The sequence below is a fragment of the Ursus maritimus genome, unplaced genomic scaffold (genome assembly GCF_017311325.1).
Source record: "Ursus maritimus isolate PB19 unplaced genomic scaffold, ASM1731132v1 scaffold_27, whole genome shotgun sequence".
NCBI classification, from domain to species: Eukaryota; Metazoa; Chordata; class Mammalia; order Carnivora; family Ursidae; genus Ursus; species Ursus maritimus.
This window is the reverse complement of record NW_024425230.1, coordinates 17,202,646-17,227,044: the sequence shown is the minus strand read 5'-3', so window position 1 is coordinate 17,227,044 and position 24,399 is coordinate 17,202,646. Positions and strand designations below refer to the sequence as shown.

The following is a 24,399-nucleotide window of genomic DNA, read 5'->3' as shown; positions in this document are numbered from 1 at the left end:
TCCTGACTGAGGTATGCTGGCAACTAGCTGAGGAGTCAGAAAACACCAGGTGGACTCTTCACCCTCCACTGCACACAGGGTAGTTCATCCTGAAGAAGTCACTCCAACACGAAGCCCAACACCACCGCCTTCCTGACTGTTAAAACCAGTAGAGATGGCCACGCACAAAGCACCTGCCTGAGACAGGCATCAAAAACGGGTAGTTGTTGTTGTTGTTGTTATTATTATTATTATTATTACTATTTAGCTATTAAAATGTTCCTGTTGAGGGGCGCCTGGGTGGCTCAGTCAGTTAAGCGTCTGACTCTTGATTTTGGCTCAGATCATGATCTCAGGGTGGTAAGATGGAGCCCTGCGTCAGGCTCTGTGCTGAGCGTGGAGCCTGTTTAAGATCCTCTCTCTCCCTCTGGCCCTCCCTCTCCACTGTCTGTAAAACTAAACTAAACTAAATTTAAAATGTTCCTGTTTAGGTCACTCGAGGAAAAGAGATTCCCAATACTCTACAAAGAGTTTCTGTGGCAGGACCCAGGAAAGCTCCGGAGCTAAAAGTTGTCTTTGGCACTGGAGAACTGAAAAGGTAAAGAGAAGGCGGGAAATGCAGAATAAACAAAACCACAAGAAGCGCCTAGCTGGGGGGCGCCTGGGTGGCTCAGTCAGTTAAGCACCTGCCTCCTGCTCAGGTCATGCTCCCACGGTCCCGGGATGGAGCCCCGCATCGGGCTCTGTGCTCAGCAGCAGCCTGCTTCTCCTCTCCCTCCCACTCCCCCTGCTTGTGCTCTGTCAAATAAATAAAATCTTAAAAAAAAAAAAAAAAGAAAAGGCAGCTAGCTGAGAAGCAACAATGTTAATTAACTGCTAATGCTCCTCTTAAAAGCATCTAATTCTAACCTTTTTTAAGCTAGCAGGTCAGGAGGTATGTATGCTCATGAAGCTGGAGAGCACTTCTGCAGGCTCCTTATCACTGTATGAAGTACTGTGCCCATGGAAACGAAATACTGCTACAGATAAACAACTCTGCTGAAGCATGACCCAAGAATTACTTCATTTCCTATTAAGCTAAAAGTGGCACACATCCCATCCGGGCCTTCTCTTCTGAGGATGAAACAATTGGGACTTTGTTTGACCAACTATCAAAAAGGAACCCTGGAAGTGCTTGCTGGACAGCCCAGCCCAGCCCCACTCAGAGCATGTTCTTTTTTTAAGATTTATTTATTCATTAGAGAGAGAGAGAGAGAGAGAGAATATGTGGGGGGGGGGTAAGGAGGGAAAGACAGGGAGAGAGAGCAACTCAAGCTGCGATTCTCCTCGGAGCACAGAGCCTACACGGCTTGATCCTATGACCCCGAGATCACGACCTGAGCTGAAACCAAGAGTCGGATGCTCAACCGACCGCACGGCCCAGGCGCCCCACTCAGAGGACATTCTGAGAGAAAGGCTGGGGTAAGGAGTCAACGGTGGAAAACACAGAAATACTGTATTTTACTATTTCAGTGTGCCATCAAAGTATTTAAGAAGTGGCTACACAGGGTTAAAGGAAAATTTCGGTCTTCAGGATTATGTGCAGAAAGCACCTAGTTTTTGGTGGTCTAAAGGTACATGTGCAAATTTTGTAGGTGTGTAAAATGTCTCTTTTTGTGAAAGAGTATTTAAGCAGAATTGGGCAAAAAGAACAACCGGCACAGGAATGTCATCATGTACATTTTGGGGGGGGGGGAGGGGCTAATTAATACAAAACGTGATTTACCACATTTCAGCCTATTACCGTAAGGCAGTGGCTCTCAAGTGTTTTATCACTGTCATCCCCTCAAGGAACCTTTGTAGACATTTTTCTCTGTTCACCACCCCCATCTGATGAGACTTTAATGCTCGACATACATCCTCTATTTGTACATGTGTCTCTGTGCTTATATAGACACAGTGAGATTCTTTGCCCCCCAAAAGCCAATTTTCACTCCCTTGGCAGAGCCGTTGCCTCCACTGTAATGCATGTGGCTCAGAGTCCGGTGCTGGGTCCTCAGCTCCAAGTATACAATGTCCACAGAAGCGTTACAGCTGGGACAGGAGACAACAGAGAGTTTTCCCCTTCAACCAGTTCTCAGTTTGTTTTTCCAGGATAGCAACTCCATGTACTGACTAGCACTGGGACAATAATTTAAGATTTTTTAAATCTACAATCATACCTTTCTAGGAACAGCCTTACAGCAGGAGTGTTTTAGAACAGGGAGACTATCAGAAAGTGTCCAATACAAAGTAACAGATTCCTTTGCCAGAGAGGGAGGGTCCAGCGTTCTGAGATTAGGCCAGTTTAAAGTCGACGACTTCTTTTCCAACGTGTAACTCCATCTGGCAACTGTGGACATCAGCTACTGGAGGCAGGTGCGGGTTCACAGGAAGTGAGAGCTACAGCGTGATCTACCTGTAGAGCTGCTTACTCAGACTGGGCTGTGAGCACTGATTTTTAATCGACCCGAAAGGAATTCTCATCACAGCACATAGGGTTTGGTGGGGTTTTTTTGTTTTTTTTAATGACAAATCTATTCTATATAGTACCTGCCCTTTGATGAGTGAGAAAGAAAAACAGAAGACCTGAGTCAAATTTTAAGTCAATGAATGTTTGTAGTTTTCCTGTCCAACAAGAACCTTTGCTGTAAATTCTTAAAGTAAATAACACATGCTGAAAAAAAGACTGCATTTTATGAGAGGCCGTGTACCAAAGCCTTTCATAAAAATAGTATGCAGCATCCACTGAACATCCTGTCTCATTTCCATGCTGAAATCATTGTTTACTTGGTCTAAATTCACATTTAACTAATAAAAATGAACACAATAAGACAGTACTCCATATCTCTCAAGAATTATCTTCCAAGGATACTCAGACGTCTCTACATTACTTACCAATCCTACATAAATCTTTTATAAAGAAAAATCTCAGCTTCATCTCTAAAGGAAACTCACTGTTTAGTTAAGATGGGATTTGCGGTCAGATTTCTTTCATACAAAGAGACAAGAATGGAGATATTTTCCTTTACTACAAAGGCAATACCTTTTGTCTTTAGAGGTGTATATCTACTTCAGGCTGTCTTTCATAGCAAATTATATTCTTAACCAGAAAATTCTTAGGTGTTTTGAATGTAACATTTTATTATATAGCTTGTCTGTCTGTGCCTAGTGTCAATCAGCACATGGATAGCTTTGTTTTCAGGAGAGGACAGTTTTCAGTCTTCAAAATGTTTTTATTAAAAATTACTATATGTTTTAAAAAGTAACATGCTCACTTGTAAAGCATTCAAACAAGTCAAAGGCAAAGTAGAAACCAAAGCCTCCACCTAACTGCCCCCTCAGATGCTACTTTTATTGTACTTATGTTATTAAAAAGGGGGAATCATATCACGTCTCTAGCTTTCCAATGGCAGTAAGGCAAGAAAAGATTACTTTTAAAAGTCTTTACAATTTATAATTAAATACACACACACACAATTTATTGTAAACTTCTCCTTAGAAAATAAGCAAGAGAGTGAGAAAAGAGAAAAAAATAATTTTCATATCGGAAGTTAAAAAAGTTTTTTTAAAGGACACAGTTTAGAAATGTTTCTTTCTCCCTTCCACCCCCCAATAATAAAAGGTTACAGGCTAACATCAAGAAGTAGCTGCCCTGGGGCGCCTGGGTGGCACAGCAGTTAAGCGCCTGCCTTCAGCTCAGGGCGTGATCCCGGCGTTACGGGATCGAGCCCCACATCAGGCTCCTCCGCTGTGAGCCTGCTTCTTCCTCTCCCATTCCCCCTGCTTGTGTTCCCTCTCTCGCTGGCTGTCTCTATCTCTGTCAAATAAATAAAATCTTTAAAAAAAAAAAAAAAAGAAGTAGCTGCCCTTTGAAGGTCAATCAATCATCTGGTTTTAGTAAAAACAAAAATATTATAAAACACTGACAGTGAAACATGCAGAGAACTCAAAGAAAAATCAGAGCCAGCGATGTGGATGAAACATGACATTAAAAGCAAGAACAAGACACAAAGCTCTTTTTCTTCCCAGAGTCAACCAAAATGACTCGGACTGGCAGAGCTCATCCCACACGTGAGCAGAAAGGGCGCGCAGACATCGCTCCTAGCAGCAGCTGCTGCAAACAGACTGTGCACATTTATCCGGTGCCTGGGATGCATGAAGCAAGCACAGACTTTCCATCAAGAATCTTGACTAATCTGACACTGCCCACAGCAGACAGGAAATCTGAGGCTATCAGTACAGCAAACTGAAGCACAGAAATCATCATTGGTAGCTCTGGAAAGAGAACAGTCTCCCACCCCCAAGCAAGAATTCAACTCAAGAAGCCAGAGCAAACTCCTTTTGCATTTTTCAAAAGAAAGGGTGTGTGTGTGTGTGTGTGTGTGTGTGCAGGCACACACCCATGTGTGCACAACCTTTCTAGAAGAGTGGCTTCCGAGAACCGGGGTGAATTCAGATAAAGTAGAAATGCTCTTCCATCAAATGGTAGGGATTCCTAGAACAGCCTTCTTCGCATGCACCAACAAAACAGACAGAAATCTATGCCCTCATGAAGCGAATTTTACTAGAGGCAGGTAGAAAACAAATAAGATAAATAAAAGATATAATGTGTTAGAAGTTGATAAGTGCAATGCAGAAAAAAAAAAAATCAGCGAAGGGCAAGAGGGAATACAGAGAGGAGGCCATTGTGTATTTTAAGTAGGCTCCACACCCAGCATGGAGACCAACTGGGCTTGAACTCATGAACCTGAGCTCAAGACCTGAACTGAGGATCAAGAGTCGATGCTTAACCGACTGAGCCGCCCAGGCGCTCCTTGACGGCTGCTGTGTATTTTTACAAGGTAGACAGGTAAGGCCTCACTGAGAAGGTGATAGCTCAGTAAAGAGCTGAAGGAAGGGAAGGAACAAGTCGAAGATGTCCCTAAAAACAGATTTAAGGCAGTTTAATTCTAGACTAAAATATTAACTCCATGATATCAACAATAAATTCAAAACTAACTCAATGCCCTCAATGCCCCTATCCCTACACCTCCACACACGACTACAGATGTAGCAGCTTAACTGGACAAGTGAATGGAAAGCTCTCACACACGATGACCAGAACAACAGGGTCCATTCAGGAATCTCCTCTGCTTAAACAGTTCTCAGTGCTGCCCTGCATCCGTATCAGAGGTTCACATGTTAGAGTGTGGCTCTACAAACGGAATGGGTTTGGCCTGCTTGTACAGGAGGGTCTTGCAGGGACTCTAAGCCTCTACCACCTCTGCTGTGATCGGGAACCTCCTATCATCAGCCTGAAAGACCTCAAGTGAGGAGCAGACCATGCAGGTCAACTGGGGTGAGAAGGGGACGGGTTGTTGGCCCTATAAGCATGACAGGGGACATGGGAGGTGTCAGAGATCATAATTTAAAAGGGGGATAGTTGATTAGTGGCAAATGGAGAAGGCAGGTACTAGGACTCCAGGCCCCATGCAAATGGGTCAGGGATGGTTTCTGAGGATTTGGATCAAGTTAGCAGAAAGCAGCAGAGTACCATATCCATTCTGGTTTGCTGGGGCTGCCAGGTAAGGGTCCTCGAGTCAGTAAGTACAAAAGGACAGCCAGAGACGGGTGTAGCTGGGAAGGAGGGTGCAGAGACATATAAAGAGGTTTAGAACCAAAGGCAAGGGAAGAAATGGGAACTAGAGTTCAGAAAGGTAGGCTGCAGATCAGAAAGGGTGTGGAACAAACTCAGAGCCCCAGGCTGTCATACAAGTACAGGGGGCTTGTGAAGCCAAGGAAAGGAACTGCCTACTACCCATCCTAATTTCAGCGCCTTGCCAGTGAAGGTGCAAGAGCTGCCAGGCAGGCCCCTCCCCCCGGGACTGCACTTTGCTGGTACTTGTGACTGAGGACTGCACCTAGGGCACAGGGCAACATCCCTGTCACACCTGTCCTTTCTCTTCCAGCTCCTTGCATCCTCCGCATCTACTTACTGCTTTCTTACATGTGTGCACACACAATCATGAACATACGCACACGCACCAGCCCCTAACTCTTAACTCCTAACCTGTTTCTAATTCGGGAAGAAGTTTATAAAAATTACCACCACTCCTTTCCCAGTAAGAGGCCAGTCAGGCACCGACTGGCTACTAACTGAGGAGCTGTTTCTCACCGTCACCCACACATGACAGAGGTGTTGTGATGGTGATACTGGATGGCACCTGCTCCAGAGCAGACCTCAAGTTCCAGATAAGCCTTCCTGACACGGTATACATCACAGGAAACGAGATGACTGGAGCTTTAAGTTACAAAGGAGGATACTTAATACACTTTAGAAAAGAAATCAGTTATCTATCCTGAACTCCAGGTTAATTTCCAATCCCTGAAAATTTGTGTGTGGCAGGGGGGGAGGAGATCTTCATAGGAATTGTCAAGAATCTTTAAATCCTATATTTTTCAAAGTCATTTTTGCCAAGCAGGAGGATAAATACATCTTTCAACTGTCATAAATCCCAGTCCTTGACTGCAGTATAATTTCCAGGAGCTGGTGGATATCTGACATGAAGTTCATTTATATTAAATGGCACAGCAATGAAAAACTGGCAATCTGATCCAATACCAGCAAGACTAGATATTAAAAGTGCTTCATAAACTAATAATTTTTTACACCATCTATTTCAACACAGTGCAATCAGTGTTCTATAAAAACACTGGTAAAAGGAAATGGTTTAGTAAGAACTAAATCCACTGTGTTCTCTAAAGGAAAACAGTTACCTGTCAACACTTTTTAGGGGCTCCCCCTAAATGTGCCCTATTTTGTATCCTGACGAAAACTGGTCAACTGTTAACTTTGAAGCCAGGTCAATTAAGGAAAGCAGCTCATCTCCAAACACAAATCAACACAACTTCAGATGCTGGGACAGACAGGTCAAGAGACAGTCATTATTTTATGAGCTGTTTCTGGTGGAAGTAGGAATGATTTCATGCCTTGTAAGGCATTTTTAATAACTACCTATCTTCCCCTTTTAATTCTGTTAAACTTATAATTGCAATAGTGATTAAGCACTCATTCTACCATGAACTATATATAATTTGTTCATTTGAGTAAAGTTTGGCTTTTATGAAACATTTTTAAGTCTTTCCCTCACAGATACTGAGCAATGCGTTACCATGTTTTACCTTTGCTTTTGCCTCTATGATATTCAGAATCAAATCTGTAGCCACACTATGGGAACCACATTAGAACTTGTATCTTCCACCTGTTTTTAGTTTTCCCCAGATCTCAACATTCTAATAAATTAATATTTTTGCTGATCCTGATTTTTTTTTTTAAGATTTTATTTATTTATTTGACAGAGAGAGACAGCCAACGAGAGAGGGAACACAAGCAGGGGGAGTAGGCTCCCAGCAGAGCAGAGAGCCTGATGCGGGGCTCAATCCCAGGACCCTGGGATCACGCCCTGGGCGGAAGGCAGATGCTTAACGACTGAGCCACCCAGGGGCCCCAACTGATCCTGATTTTTATGTTTCAAACTTACCATTTTATTTCACTAATTTCTAGTAAGGCTCAGATTTTTGTAGAACAAACAAATATAAACAAAACGCTTTATTTTAACACATATTTAAAATAAAGCTCTGACAAGAGTACTATTGCCCTGAATCATTCTTCTAATCACTCCACATTAATGAACACAGAATAAAAGTGTTCACGAATCAGTAAAGGCCACTGAAGATTCCACCCAATACTTACCAGGAGCAATGGTCTCCAGCGTATCAGCACTGACCTTCCGAGTACTTGTGCAGTGATGGAGGGTGGAACCCGAAAATACCAAGTAAAAAACTACATCATCCTCAACTTTGTCCTCTTCAGCCAGCAACACGGTAACCACACAATCGCCCTAGGAAAGGAAAGACAGAGTCAGGTTCCCCTTGGGAGTCCGTCTTCACAAAACATCAAATTCAAGAGAAAATCAAATGTCATCTAAACTGGGTCCCACAAATATAAACACTGAGCACTTATGTGCCAGGAAGTATGTAGGCACTGAGAATACAAAATGATCTGAAAATGAGATCTCTGTCCTCCTTAAAGCTTAGGTTTTAGTGGAGGTGGTTGGACAAATGAGTAAACTAACAAGGTAATAGTAGGTTTGGATATTTACTTGATGAACAGGTAAAAAAGAAAGAAATCCAAAAGAATCCAAAAATAAGGCCAAAAGGATGGAGGAGGCATATTGAACAATTACATCCTTACACCCAGAACGCCCCTTGACCCGTGTTCCAGTGGCAGTAATAACTCTCAATCCTACATCCCAGAAATTGCTGCCAAACCCACCCATTCTCCAACAAGGAGAGTCTCCAATGAGCTGGCTTGGAAGTGGCAGGATGCAAAGAGCATACACTTGGGCTCCGTTCAAATCTACAAAGACTTTACTTAAATCCTCTGAGCTCCACTTTCCCTAGCTATATAAATGGAGACAACACCATCTCTTCTTGCAGCTAATACATGAAAACTCTTGAGCTCTCAGTCTATGATAATACCCTTAATCTACAAGGATGGGACAATCACTTTTCCAATTATGTGTTTCCTGACCATTTACCCACCACCTCTCCATCAAACCCTTGGAATTAGACAAAAACCTTGTATCAGTACCCTTCTCCATGACTCCCCAACTACTGAGAAGTTATCTCTGTCATTTATTCACAAATATTCTTTCTAGTTTTTACACGTTCGTTTTTTCTGAGGTTGGTGTCTAAATTAAACATATTCTATAAAGTACAGTCCTAACTACTATTCTCCCAATCATAAACATTATACGATTCATGTTGTCACCATAAACAAAAGATTTTAAAGCACTGAAGGTTTAGTACCCTCTAAATCTTAACAATGCACTAGGAAAAAAAAGAAAAAAGAATAATGCACTATGAAAAAACCAACTTAGAGAAAGCAGGCTACTTTAGCATTAAATAGGGGCGAGAATGCTCCTTCCTTATAGCATTTTTTTTTCTTTTCCATTTTAGCAACAATGAAGCCTATTCGAGAACCATGCCACCCTGTGGCCACGATTTATTAAGCCCAGCACCATCACAGAGCAGCAGGTAGTGTTTTACCCAACAATGAAAACCAAAAATCGTAACGTCAAACAGGATCAAGTCTATTAACAGCAATGCTCCACTAGGTTGATTCTGGAAACAGATTCAAAGTATTTCCCCAAATCCCAAATGCCCATCTCTTCATTTATTCCCAGTGCTTTGTGCAGTGCCCTATACATGGTAGGAGATCAAATCTGTTCAATGCAACATGTAAGAAGTCAGAATGAGCTACAAATAAGCTGGTGACTTCCTACAAATGTTGAACTGGAAAGTTCCAAAGCACCTTACCACAAAGAATAGCACAGACAGCACAACAGAATTATCACTGGCTGCAGTCACTATGTAGAATTATAATTGAGACTCATGGATAAGTCCCTTTCTTGGAAACATTTTTGAAAAGCTTAGGCTGGCAAAATATTTAATACCCTTGGGCATGATAAACCGCAACCAGCTAAAATGTCTGCTGTACATGAGAAGAATAAATCTCAAGGTATTGAAATACCATTATAACCTGGAAAAAAAAAAAAGAGTGTGAAAGAAAGCTCTAAAGTTTCATCCTTCAGAGCACAGGTTGGCCAACTAGGTTCCATGGGTACAATCCAGCTCTCCACTTGTTTTCATATGGCTCAAAAGCTAAGAAAGGTTTTCACACTTTTAAGTGATGGGGAAAAAAATCAAAAGAAAAATATCTTCTAACATGTGAAAATGACATGACCGTTGACTTTCACTGTCCGTACATAAAGGCTTCTTGGAACCCAGCCACACTCACTTGTTTACACGTGGTCTATGGCTACTTTCGCACTACAATGAGCCACAGCAGAGCTGAGTGGTTCCCACTGAGATTGTGTGGCCTGCCAGCCTAAAGGGGGGGGAGGGGAAGGAATTCTAAGAATCTTTCTTCTTTCTCAAGATCAAGGATTTCCTCTCCATGTGAGACCCAATATTTTGCTAGAAGACTCTTGTGCCCAAGATATTAAGGGGTACCTAGGACCTTCTTTTAACTGAGGGCAGAGAGAGGGCTACGGGGCAGTTGTAAGGCTCGATGATTCATTAGTTGTGTATAACACCCAGTGCACCATGCAATACGTGCCCTCCTTACTACCCATCCCCAGCTTATCCCATTCCCCCACCCTCCTCCCCTCTGAAGTCCTCAGTTTGTTTCTCATAGTCCATAGTCTCTCATGTTTCATTCCCCCTTCTGATTACCCCCCTTTCTTTATCCCTTTCTTCCCCTACTGATCTTCCTAGTTCTTATGTTCCATAGATGAGAGAAATCATATAATTGTCTTTCTCTGCTTGACTTATTTCACTTAGCATTATCTCCTCCAGTGCCGTCCGTGTTGCAGCAAATGTTGAGAACTCGTTCTTTCTGATAGCTGAGTGATATTCCATGGTACATATGGACCACAGCTTCTTAATCCAGTCATCTGTTGAAGGGCATCTCGGTTCCTTCCACGATTTAGCTATTGTGGACATTGCTGCTATGAACATTGGGGTGCATATGGCCCTTCTCTTCACTACGTCTGTATCTCTGGGGTAAATACCGAGTAGTGCAATGGCTGGGTCATAGGGTAGCTCAATTTTTAACTTTTTAAGGGACCTCCACACTGTTTTCCAAAGTGCCTGTACCAACTTGCATTCCCACCAACAATGTACGAGGGAACCCTTTCTCCACATCCTCTCCAGCAATTGTTGTTTCTTGCCTTGTCAATTTTTGTCATTCTAACTGGCGTAAGGTGGTATCTCAGTGTGGTTTTGATTTGAATTTCCCTGATGGCTAATGATTTTGAACATTTTTTCATGTGTCTGTTGGCCATTTGTATGTCATCATTGGAAAAGTGTCTGTTCATATCTTCTGCCCATTTTATGATTTGTTTATTTGTTTCTCGTGTATTGAGTTTGAGAAGTTCTTTGTAGATCTTGGATACCAGTCCTTTATCTGTAGTGTCATTTGCAAATATCTTCTCCCATTCCGTGGGCTGCCTCTTAGTTTTTCTGACTGTTTCCTTGGATGTGCAGAAACTTTTAATCTTGATGAAGTCCCATAAATTCATTTTATCTTTTGTTTCTCTTGCCTTTGGGGATGTGTCATGAAAAAGGTTGCTTTGGCCGATGTCGTAGAGGTTGCTGCCTATGTTCTCCTCTAGAATTTTGATGGATTCCTGTCTCACATCGAGGTCTTTCATCCATTTGGAGTTTATTTTTGTGTATGGTGTGAGAGAGTGGTCAAGTTTCATTCTTTTGCATGTAGCTGTCCAATTTTCCCAGCACCATTTATTGAAGAGACTGTCTTTTTCCCACCGGATGTTTTTTCCTGCTTTATCAAAGATTAGTTGCCCAAAGAGCCGAGGGTCCATTTCTGGGCTCTCTATTCTGTTCCATTGGTCTATGTGTCTGTTTTTGTGCCAGTACCATGCTGTCTTTGTGATCACAGCTTTGTAGTACAGCTCGAAATCCGGCATTGTGATGCCCCCAGCTTTGTTTTTCCTTTTCAACAGTTCCTTGGAGATTCGGGGCCTTTTCTGTTTCCATACAAATTTAAGGACTGTTTGTTCCAGTTCTTTGAAAAATGTCCTTGGTATTTTGATCGGGATAGCATTGAAAGTGTAGATTGCTCTGGGTAGCATGGACATTTTAACTATGTTAATTCTTCCGATCCATGAGCATGGAATATCTTTCCATCTTTTTATGTCTTCCTCAATGTCTTTCAAGAGTGATTTATAGTTTCTAGAATATAGGTCCTTTACGTCTCTGGTTAAGTTAATTCCAAGGTAACGTATGGTTTTTGGTGCTATTGTAAATGGGATGGATTCCCTAATTTCTCTTTCTTCGGTCTCGTTATTCGTGTATAGAAATGCAACTGATTTCTGAGCATTGATTTTGTATCCCGCCACGTTACTGAATTGCTCTATAACTTCTAATAGTTTGGGAGTGGCTTCTTTTGGGTTTTCCATATAGAGTATCATGTCATCTGCAAAGAGAGACATTTTGACTTCTTCTTTGCCAATTTGAATACCTTTGATCCCTTTTTGTCGTCTGATTGCTGTTGCAAGGACTTCTAGTACTATGTTGAATAATAGTGGCGAGAGTGGGCATCCTTGTCGAGTTCCTGATCTTAAGGGAAAGGCTTCCAGCTTTTCCCCATTGAGAATAATATTTGCAGTAGGCTTTTCATAGATGGCTTTTATGAGATTGAGAAATGTACCTTCTATTCCTACACTCTGAAGGGTTTTAATCAGGAAAGGATGCTGTATTTTGTCAAATGCTTTTTCGGCATCGATTGAGAGGATCATATGGTTCCTGAGTCTTTTCTTGTTGATATGATGTATCACGCTGATTGATTTGCGAATATTGAACCACGCTTGCATCCCAGGTATGAATCCCACTTGATCGTGATGGATAATCCTTTTAATGTACTGTTGGATTCTATTAGCAAGTATCTTGTTGAGGATTTTGGCGTCCATATTCATTAGGGAAATCAGTCTGTAATTCTCCTTTTTGATGGGGTCTTTGCCTGGTTTGGGGATCAAGGTAATATTGGCCTCATAGAATGAGTTTGGTAGCTTTCCTTCTGTTTCTATTTTTTGAAATAGCTTTAGGAGAATAGGTATTATTTCTTCTTTGAATGTTTGGTAGAATTCCCCAGGAAAACCGTCCGGGCCTGGAGTTTTGTTATTTGGAAGGTTGTTTATCACTGACTCAATTTCTTCATAATTAATTGGCCTGTTTAAAAAATCAATTTCTTCCTGTTTCAGTCTTGGTAGTTTATAGGTTTCCAGGAAGGATTCCATCTCTTCCAGATTGCTTAGTTTATTGGCATATAGCTGTTGATAAAAATTTCTAATAATCCTTCCAATTTCAATGGTGTTCGTCGTGACCTCTCCTTTTTCATTCATAATTTTAATAATCTGGGTCCTTTCTCTTTTCTTTTGGATAAGTCTTGCCAGCGGTTTGTCAATTTTATTGATTCTCTCAAAGAACCAGCTTCTAGTCCTGTTGATCTGCTCTACTGTACTTCTGGTTTCTAATTCATTGATTTCTGCTCTAATCTTGGTTAAGTGCTTCCTCGTGGATTAGGCCTGTCCCTCTGTTGCTGTTCCAGCTTCTTGAGGTGAGAATATAAAAACTGCATTTTAGATTTTTCTATTCTTTTGAGTGAGGCTTGGATGGCTATGTATTTCCCCCTTAGGACTGCCTTTGCAGTATCCCATAGGTTTTGGACCGTTGTGTTTTCATTCTCATTGGTCTCCATAAGTCGTTTAAATTGATTTTTGATTTCCTGGTTTATCGAATCATTCCTGAGCAGGAAGGTTCTTAGTCTCCAAGTGTTTGAGTTTCTTGCAAATTTTCCCTTGTGGTTGAGTTCCAATTTCAAAGCGTTGTGGTCTGAGAATATGCAGGGAATAATTTCAGTCTTTTGGTATCGGTTGAGACCTGTTTTGTGTCCCAGAACATGGTCTATTCTTGAGAATGTTCCATGGGCATTAGAATAGAATGAGTATTCTTTGGTTCTGGGGTGGAGTGTTCTATATATATCTATGAGGTCCAACTCGTCAAGTATGGCATTCAAAGCCCTTGTTTCCTTGTCGATTTTTTGCATGGGTGTTCTGTCTATTTCCACTCCACTATTGAGGTCCCCTACTCTTAACGTATTTTTATCTGTATGTCTCTTTATTCTGGTTAAGAGTTGGCTTGTGTATCTTGCTGCTCCCCTGTTGGGGGCATATATATTTATAATTGTCATATCCACTTGTTGGATACATCCTTTAAGAATAATATAGTGCCCTTCTGTGTCTCTCACTATAGTCTTTAGTTTAAAATCCAATCTGTCTGATATGAGAATTGCTACCCCAGCTTTCTTTGGAGGTCCATTGGCATGAAAGATGGTATTCCATCCCTTTAAATTCAGTCTGAATGTATCTTTAGGTTCAAAATGCGTCTCTTGTAGACAGCAAATGGATGGGTCATGTCTTTTTATCCAATCTGCAACCCTGTGGCACTTTATGGGAGCATTTAGGCCATTTACATTGAGACTGATTATTGAGAGATATGATTTTAATGATGCCATGTTGTCAGTTAAGTCTTTGTTTCTATAGATTTTGACTTTCTGTTCTGTATCACTCTTGGGGCCTTTTTACTTTTATAGAACCCCCCTTAATATCTCCTGTAGGGCTGGTTTTGTGGTTACAAAATTGGCCAATGACTGGCGATTCTGGAAGGTCTTTATTTCTCCATCAATTCTGAATGACAGCCTTGCTGGATAAAGGATCCTTGGCTGCATGTTTTTCTCTGAAAGAGCTTTAAAAATGGCCCCCCAACCCTTTCTCTCATTCCAGGTCTGTGTAGACAGGTCTGACGTAATTCTGATACCTTTGCCTTGGTACGTGAGAGATTTCTTTGCCCTGGCCGCTTTCAATACTGTATCCTTGGATCTAATATTTGCGAATTGCACTATGACGTGACGTGGCGTAGGCTTGTTGTGGTTGAGCTTGGGAGGGGTCCTCTCTGCCTCTTGGACACAAATGTTTGTTTCCCTTGCTAGATTAGGGAAGTTTTCAGCTACAATTTGTTCAAATATCTCTTCTAGACCTCTGTTTTTCTCCACCCCCTCGGGGATACCTATGATTCTGACATTGGAATGTTTCATTGAGTCAGTAATCTCCTGTAACCTACATCCCTGAGTGTGGATTTTTTTGAGTCCAGATTCTATTTTAGCTTTTTCTTCTACTAACCCATCCTCCAATTTGCTGATACGTTCTTCTGCCTCATTCACCCTGGCTGTCAGAGCCTCTAGTTTTGAATGCATTTGGCTCATAGAATTTTTAATTTCTGCCAGGTTCGCTCTCATTTCCGCCCTTAGAGATTCTATATTCTCATTAACATTTTCGTTAATACTTTTTTCAAGTCTACACATCATCTTGACCATTGTTACTCTGAATTCCATTTCTGATAATTTGGTTATATCCATATCCATTAGTTCTGTGGCAGAGGCCACAGACTCATTGTCTTTTCTTTGCTGGGGGGGATTTCTCCTTCTCGTCATTCTGATGAGGAGAGGTTGCGGGGTTGTCCAGACCCCAAATTACTGACCGGGACCCAGGCCGTGCACCCTTGTTTTATAGGGATCTTAGGGATGTGGGCTTCTTGATTTTTCAGCCTGCCTTCTGGGGGAGGGGCCTGCCGTGCCAATACTCAGGCAACCCTGTTTGGGTAGAGTCTCTGTGTCCCCTGCAAAGGGGGATGGGTATGGGCACGCTGTGAGCTGGTGTTTCCAGGCTTTTGTTCTCTGGCGGCTTTCCCTGGCGGTTTCCTGTGCCTCTTCTGAGAGTCAGAGCAGCAGTGGCCAAGTCTCAGCCTCTGTCTCAGAACAGAGGGATCGCAGACCGTTCTCCACTGGTGTTCTGGCCACTTTAACTCTGTTTCTGTTGGTGCTGCTCAAACCTGCAGCGTCCCGGGATGTGCGCCCCACACCTGGCATCCCAGCCCTCACTTCCAGGGCTGGCGCATTTCTTTCCTTTGTGTTTCTAATACCGCCAGCTGCCAGCCGCCCCGCGTGCTCCGGAGCTCCTGGTCTCAGTCTGGTTCGCGTGCCCTCCGAGCTCTGGTGTTCAGTCTGGTGGCGCGTGCTCCCGGCTCACGGTCTCAGTCTGCTCTCGGGGGTGCCGTCCGCGAGCCCCGCCCGCTCTCCCGTGCAAGTGGCTACCGCTTCCCGGGGCCCAAACGCGGCGGCTCCCTCCCCCTTCCGTTTATCTTCCGATATCTGTGCGCGGTTTCACGGCTCCCCGCTCGTACCTCAATACTCAGCACTGGAGATGCTCATTTGTAGAGATCCAGATGTATCTTCCTGCATCTCAGGCTGATTCCGTGGTTGTTCAGGCTGGTCTGGTACCTATCCAGCTCGACTCCGGGGACCGGCTGAAAAAGGGGTCCCCTACTCCTCCGCCATCTTAACTCCTCCTCTCAGTTTAAATCTTTTTAACAAAGCTTTCAACATCAATTTCTGAATTCTTCATTCCCGAGATAAAAGCAAATAAGCTTTAAACTGCTCTCATAGCTTTAATACTTTTTTAATTTTAAGTCAAACTACCCAAAATACTAAAGGGAAGGGAACACAGAAGCCTCATTCACCTCAAAGCTACTTGAAATTCAGATTCCAAAGGCACCTGGCACAAAAGTCCCTGTTTTCCCTGAAGGAGTGCCCTCTGCACTCTCATCAAGTCCCTGGGAGCAAACAATGCCCACTCTCAGTCCACAGGTCAGCTACAAGACCCCTAGACCCCCAAGCGGTACGGGGCACCTGGAGGCCCTGCAGACGGGTCTGCAAGATTAAGCTAGCGTAGGGGTGACTGAAAAAGAAGGCTGAAAAACAGATCTAACTAAGAATTTTTGCTGAGGTGATTGCTTTAACTACACCTCCCCTGAGGAATATTCTGGTACATGATTTTGCTGCTCCTGGGAAGGACACGCCCCATGGAATGAATACACAGGTCCACCTGGCTGCCCAGTTAGTAAGTCTGTCACACATCGAACGACAATAGATGACCTTATTAACAAGGCCAATTTCCTGGAAATTCTTGACTAAAGCCCCAGGAAGAGAGGCATCCACAGCTCCACTTCTGCAGTAAACTGAAGAAACCTAGTGCCTTCCTTACAATGATACTTTGTTTCTTCATTAATGGGAAATGTATCCTTGAACCTCACAGTTTTGCCAGAGTCCCAGTTATTTTTGCTGACAGATGACAAAAGAACTAATGGAAAAAGACAGTCTATTCTAGGCCCCATTTTGTAGGTACAGGTGATCCCCAAAATAGGAATGCACTGTAGTCCTAAATGCCACCAATCAGTCACTTATTTGCCAAGAAAAACAGAATTTTATTTATTTTTTCTGTTTTTAAAAAATTTATTACTTTTATTTAAATTCAATTAGCCAAAATATAGTACCATTAGTTTCTGGTGTAGCGTTCAATGACTGGTTAGTTGCGTGTAACACCCAGTGCTCATCACATCACGTGCCCTCCTTCATGCCCATGAGAAAACCAGAATTTTAAATGACAGCTGTGGTCTCAATTCTCCCCATCTTTAACTCATGTGTAAGAACAGATATATGATGGGGCGCCTGGGTGTCTCAGTCGTTAAGCGTCTGCCTTCGGCTCAGGGAGTGATCCTGGTGTTCTGGGATGGAGTCCCGCATCAGACTCCTCCTCTGGGAGCCTGCTTCTTCCTCTCCCACTCCCCCTGCTTGTGTTCCCTCTCTCGCTGGCTGTCTCTCTCTGTCAAATAAATAAAATCTTTTTAAAAAAAAAAAGAGTAGATATATGACATTAATGGTGCTATAATCACTTTCATATATTTATTAACGACCAGAACAGAATTTTTTTCCCCACTCAGATTCCATCTGGAATTCAAAGAACAGATCTTCCTTTTGTAGAACAAGGACTTTCTCTCCACATGAGACCCAACATCTTGCTGTCAGACTCTCCATGCCCCAAGATATGAGTTATGCCTGGGGCCTTCCTTAAACCAGGGACAGTATCTTGATTTGAGGAAAAAAGGAATGGGCAAGGGAAAAGCATGGGAGATGGGAGAAAGTGAATTACAGTATGGGAAATGAACAAGGCCTTGGAAACAGGGGAGATGTTAGCTGGAGAAGAGGTGAATGAGATGGTTAGGAAGTTTTGTGGGAGCTAATGTTAAAGAAGGGCCAGCAGTGATGTCTCAGCTGGCAAGACAGTGTCAGCCATAAGGTTTCTGGCAGTAGGCCCCATCAGCAGCAAGGTAACTGCAGTGGTAAGCTGGAGCTGGCTTGTACAGGCTCATGAGAGCCGATCGCTGTATTTTCAGGAATTCTGCAAGCCACTCGTTAAACACAGCCATTATTAAAAATTAAATAAGCTCAGAATTAAGTAAATTATATTAAAAACAAATTAATAAATACTCAAAACTCATCACTTTTTCATTATTTTTCCACACTTTCCTGTTACCTATGATCTTGAGGTTTATATCTATTTTATCTCTATGACAGAAATTCCATCATGAGGGTGTGCTACTGCGCATTTTACCCCTTGCCAACCCTGCATTCAGTGACGTGCTACTGATAGCTTGAAATCAACAATAATAGCAATTATTTACACCACTGAAATTGGCAAATGCTACGAATCAGGGCTTTTCTTTCTTTTTAACCATCACATCATTGAGAATAGATTAGCAGAAGGAGAGAGAGGGGAAAGTAAGAGAATTTCTACAGGGAAGGCAAGGATATGTCATGGAAGGCCCGATGCAGACAGGTGACTGCTTATGAGAATGAGAATGGAGGACTGACCATCAGAGAAAACCTGAGGCAAGTACAAAGCCTCCCAGGTCCACGGATAACAATGGTGCCAGAATTCTGCTCATGAAAGATCAATATTATCACCATCTTAAGTCAATTTGTTTTCTGACTTTCAAATTTGGCTTTTAACTTATTAACATACCACAGTGGGTAAAGGGATGGTACCTGTCTGAATCACAGCACGATACATCACCTTCTGTTTAACCTCTTTGGTATGTTAAATTCTCAGCCCTAAGAGAGGAAAATCATACTTACCTCATACTGTGGTAAGAATTAAATAACTAAAAGAATGAAGCACCTGGGGGTGCCCGGGTGGCTCAGTTGTTTGAGCATCTAACTCTTGGTTTTGGCTCAGGTCATGATCTCAGGGTCGTGAGATCGAGACCCATGTTGAGCTCTGTGCTCACTGTGGAGTCTGCATGAGATTCTCTCTCCCTCTCCCCCACATGTGCGCACTCTTTCTCTCCCCCCTCTCTCTCAAATAAATAAATAAATCTTTAAAAAAAGAAGTGAAGCACAGCAGTGCATGGGACATAACAGATGTTCAATAAATGATAATTATAATAAATGTAATGCAGATGTAATGGGTAATAGATGTGACATACAACATGGTGACTACAGCTAATATATGGTATCAGATATTTGAAAGCTGCAAAGAGAGTAAATCTTAAAAGTTTTCATCACCAAAAAAAAAATTGTAACTATATGTGGTGATGGATGTTAACTAAACTTACTGTAATAATCATTTTGTAACATATACATATATCAAATCATTATGTTGTTCACCTAAAACTAATAAAATGTATGTTATTTGTATCTTAATAAAGAAATTCTAGCTATTACTATTTACCAGAATGTAAGACCCACCTTTTATTCACTGGGATATCTCCTTAGTCTAGAAAAGGAAGTAGAAGGTGCTCAAAACACACATTTGAAAAGAAAGAAAACACCAAAACTTTAATAGCAGGTACCTACTCCTAGATGGTGGCTGAGGCCAATTTTAATGTACTTCATGCTTTTCTGTTTCCCAGTATTTTTTTTTTTTAAAGATTTATTTTTAGAGAAAGTGCATGCACATGTTGGGGGGGGGGGGCAGAGGGAAATGGAGAGAGAATCTCCAGCAGACTCCCAGCTAAGCAGGGAGCCCAACATGGAGCTCAATCCCAAGACCCTGATAGGACCTGACCCGAAATCAGGAGTCAGACGCTTAACCAACTGAGCCACTCAGGCGCCGCTCTCATATTTTCAAATACAAACGGATTATTTTTAAAAGAAAAAAATCCTTATTTTTTAAATAGTCTTACTTATAAATTACAAAGGGAAAGCTAGAAACCTGGTAGATACCATCTGAATCAAGTGATCAAAAAAGGTAACATTATGAATAATGAAACAAACCCACACCACACCTGATGCCCCCCACTGAGGACACACCATCACTTACAGCATCCCCAACAAAAATCATAACCTCAATCTAGTCATAAGTAGACATCACACAGACTAAGTTCAGAGGCCTACTTTAAAAAAACTGGCCAGTACTCTTCCAAAATGTCACTAATGAAACCACAAAGACAGACAGGTACCACTCCAGACTAAAGACACTTGACCACTAAAGCAACACACGATTCTGGGTTGGAAGCTGAATGGTTTTAAAAAAAAAATGCTATTAAGGATATTATTAGGACAACCAGCACCATTTGAGGGAGGCTTACAGCTTTAACATTGTATCAATGTTAAAACTTGGTTTCAGTCAGTGTGCTGTGCTTATGTAAGAGTATATCCTTGTTCTTAGGAAATACACAATGAAGTATTTGGGGTAAAGGAACATGATGTCTGCAACTTACTCTCAAAAAATGAGAGACAATGATTAAGCAAATATGGCAGGATATTACAGTGAATCTGGGTTTAATGTAAATGGGATTTCTTTGTACTATTCTTATAATTTTTCTGTAAATTTGAAATAATTTCAAAATGAAAAATTTCTACGGAACAATTTCTCAAATAATTTATTTTAACCAAATACTCAAAGTTAAAAGGTGCAAAATTAAATTACATTTCTGAGGCTGTTTTCTGCATCCTGCAGACATATTCTTCCAGGGGTCCAGAATTATGAATTGTAACAATAACTGCCTTTCATTTGAGAATCTTAAAGGAGTTTATAGGCCTTCCCAAATCAAGTTCCCAGTTTGCCAAAATAACAAGATCTACACCCAATGTTCATATGGGGAAAGTGAAAGGAGATAAGTAATAGGAAGTAAACATTGAACATTAAAATATTATCTTTCCAAGAGGTGGCAATGATTATAGTACCAAAAGAGTAACTCCAAAGCGAGTCCTTGTACAATTCAGACACTTACTTGTATTCGTGCAATTAGCTTCATTTTCTTTTTTCTTTTTTTTAAAGATTTTTTTATTTATTTATTCGACAGAGATAGAGACAGCCAGCGAGAGAGGGAACACAAGCAGCGGGAGTGGGAGAGGAAGAAGCAGGCTCATAGCGGAGGAGCCCGATGTGGGGCTCGATCCCGTAACGCAGCTTCATTTTCTAAATAGGCAATTGATAAGCCACTTTGCCCAGTCATTTACTAAAGCAACCAAAGACTGATAATTAGCTACAGTTTTTCCATAGTCTGAAATCAAAAATCTCTCCCTTGGAAAATCAACTAGTTTTCAATTTCATTAATAGGCTCACACAACAGAGGGCCACCCGGTAGCAATGAGCATACCTAATGCTCAGCTCTAGGTCACTAAAACATCATTCTCCATTAAAAGGAACCAAAGAGGGGCGCCTGGGTGGCTCAGTCAGTTAAGCATATGTCTTCAGCTCAGGTCATGATCTCAGGGTCCTGGAATCAAGTCCCGCATCAGGCTCCCTGCTCAGCAAGGAGCCTGCTTCTCCCTCTCCCTCTGCCTGCCTCTCTGCCTATTTGTGATCTCTCTCTCTGTGAAATAAATAAATAAAATCAAAAAAAAAAAAAAAAAAAAAAAGAACCAAAGCTACTCCAAGAAATGGCTGCTTCCAGGCCTAGGGTCAGGATATGTACAAGAGGATCCTGGAACATTTTTTTTTTTTTTTAACAGAAAATAAGGAAGTGCTCAAAAAAGAAGAAGAAAAGAAAAAAAGATGGGGACATGTTGCACACTGAAGTGGCTTCCTCTGGCCAAATCTGGGGCAATTTGAAAACCAAAACAAATAAAAACAGTAACAAACTATATATAGTTAAAAAATAGGAAGTCATGAGTCTATACTTTACTATACTAGTAAAGATGAATTAAACAGGGAAGGGAGAATTCCTGCAGATAACAGAATGATGAAGACTGACCAGTAGAGAGAGTGCTAGAGTGGAAAAATAATCACTTTGCAACCATATTGGTAAAAATTGCTTCCAGCAAAAATTGTCAATTATCTCAATGTGGTTTTGATTTGAATTTCCCTGATGGCTAATGATTTTGAACATTTTTTCATGTGTCTGTTGGCCATTTGTATGTCTTCTTTGGAGAAGTGTCTGTTCATATCTTCTGCCCATTTTTTGACTTGATTATTTGTTTTTTGGGTGTTGAGTTTGAGAAGTTCTTTATAGATCTTGGATCCCAGCCTTTTATCTGTAATGTCATTTGCAAATATCTTCTCCCATTCTGTGGGTTGCCTCTTAGTTTCATTGTTTCCTTTGCTGTGCAGAAGCTTTTTATCTTGATGAAGTCCCCAAAGTTCATTTTTGCTTTTGTTTCCCTTGCCTTTGGAGACGTGTCATGAAAGAAGTTACTATGGCTGATGTCGAAGAGGTTACTGCCTATGTTCTCCTCTAGGATTTTGATGGATTTCTGACATTGAGGTCTTTCACCCATATAGAGTTTATTTTTGTGTATGGTGTAAGAGAATGGTTACGTTTCATTCTTCTGTATATAGCTGTCCAATTTTCCTAGCACAAATTATTGAAGAGACTGTCTTTTTTCCATTGGATATGTTTTCCTACTTTGTTGAAGATTAGTTGACCATAGAGTTGAGGGTCCATTTCTGGGCTCTCTATTCTGTTTCATTGATCTCTGTGTCTGTTTTTGTGCTAGTACCATGTTGTCTTGGTGATCACAGCTTTGTAATAATGCATGAAATCAGGTAACGTGAGGCCCCCAGCTTTGTTTTTCTTTTTCAACATTTCCTTGGCGATTTGGGGTCTTTTCTGGTTCCATACAAATTTTAGGATTGTTTGTTCCAGCTCTATGAAAAATGAAAGTGGTATTTTGATAGAGATGGTGTTTAAAGTCTACATTGCTCTGGGCAGCACAGACATTTTAATAATGTAATTCTTCCAATCTGTGAGCATGGAATGTTTGTCCATCTTTTTGTGTCTTCTTCAATTTCTTTAATAAGTATTCTTTAGTTTCTAGAATATAAATCCTCTACCTCTTTGGTGAGGTTTGTTCCTAGGTATCTTATGGTTTTTGGTGCTATTGTAAATAGAATCGATTCCCTAATTTCTCTTTCTACAATTACACTGTTAGTGTACAGAAAAGCAACTGATTTCTGTGCATTGATTTTATATCCTGCCACTCTAGGTATGAGTTCTAGTAATCTGAGGGTGAAGTCTTTTGGTTTTCTACATAAAGTACCATGTCATCTGCGAAGAGAGAGAATATGACTTCTTCTTTGCCACTTTGAATACCTTTTATTTCTTTTTGTTGTCTGATTGCTGAAGCTAGGACTTCTAGTACTATGTTGAACAACAGTGGCATGAGTGGGCATCCTTGTCGTGCTCCTGATCTTAAGGGATTCCCCACTGAGAATGATATTCGCTGTGGGCTTTTCAAAGATGGTTTTTATGAAATTGAGGAATGTTCCCTCTATCCCTAAACTCTAAAGAGTTTTAATCAGGAAAGGATGCTGTATTTTCTCAAATGCTTTTTCTGCATCATTTGAGAGGATCATATGGCTCTTGTCTTTTCTTTTATTAATGTGTTCTATCACACTGATTGATTTGCAAATGCTGAACCACCCCTGCATCCCAGGAATAAATCCTACCTGGTTGTGATGGATAATCCTTTTAATGTACTGTTGGATCCTATTGGCTAGGATCTTGTTGAGAATTTTGGCATCCAGATTCATCAGGGATACTGGTCTGTAGTTCTCCTTTTTAATGGGGTTTTTGCCTGGGTTTGGGATCAAGGTAACGCTGGCCTCATAGAACGAGTTTGGAATGGCAAAAATTAACAAGTCAGGAAACAACAAAGGTTGGAGAGGATTTGGAGAAAGGGGAACCCTCTTACACTGCTGGTGGGAATGCAAGTTGGTACAGCCACTTTGGAAAACAGTATGGAGGTTCCTCAAAAAGTTAAAAATAGAGCTACCCTATGACCCAGCAATTACACTACTGGGTATTTACCCCAAAGATACAGATTTAGGGAAAAGAAGGGGCCATGCACCCCAATGTTCACAGCAGCTATGTCCACCATAGCCAAACTGTGGAAGGAGCCACGATGCCATGTCTCAACAGACGAATGGATAAAGAAGATGTGGTTCATATATACAATGGAATATTACTCAGCCATCAAAAGAATGAATACCCACCATTTGCATCAACATGGATGGAACTGGAAGGGATTATGCTAAGTAAAGTCAAGTAGAGAAAGACAATTATCATATGGTTTCACTCATATGTGGAACATAAGGAATAGCACGGAGGACATTAGGGGTAGGAAGGGAAAACTGAAGGGGGGAGGAAATCATAGGGGGAGACAAACCACGAGAGGCTATGGAAAATAATCAGGGTTTCAGAAGGGAGGGGGTTGGGGGGTGGGTTAGCCCAGTGATGGGTATTAAGGAGGGTACGTGTTGTAATGAGCACTGGGTGTTGTACACAAATAATGAATCATGGAACACTACATCAAAATCTAACGATGTACTGTATGGTGACTAACATAACAAAACAAATTATCAATTATCAATCTAGGGGGAAAATCTGAGGAGAAAGAAGACGTTTACATTGTCTTCAAGTGTCTCCCCACAG

General features: G+C 41.5%; 1 protein-coding gene across 8 annotated transcripts in view; it reads right to left on the bottom strand.

Annotated features, from left to right (window-relative positions):
* Positions 1–24,399, bottom strand: part of AKAP13 (A-kinase anchoring protein 13) — a 324,022-nt gene that overhangs the window by 190,894 nt on the left and 108,729 nt on the right. For all 8 annotated transcript variants that reach the window (XM_040642759.1, XM_040642757.1, XM_040642760.1 and 5 more), the window contains exon 3: positions 7,733–7,880. In XM_040642759.1, the coding sequence (XP_040498693.1) occupies positions 7,733–7,880 (148 nt within the window). The remainder of the gene's footprint in view (positions 1–7,732; positions 7,881–24,399) is intronic.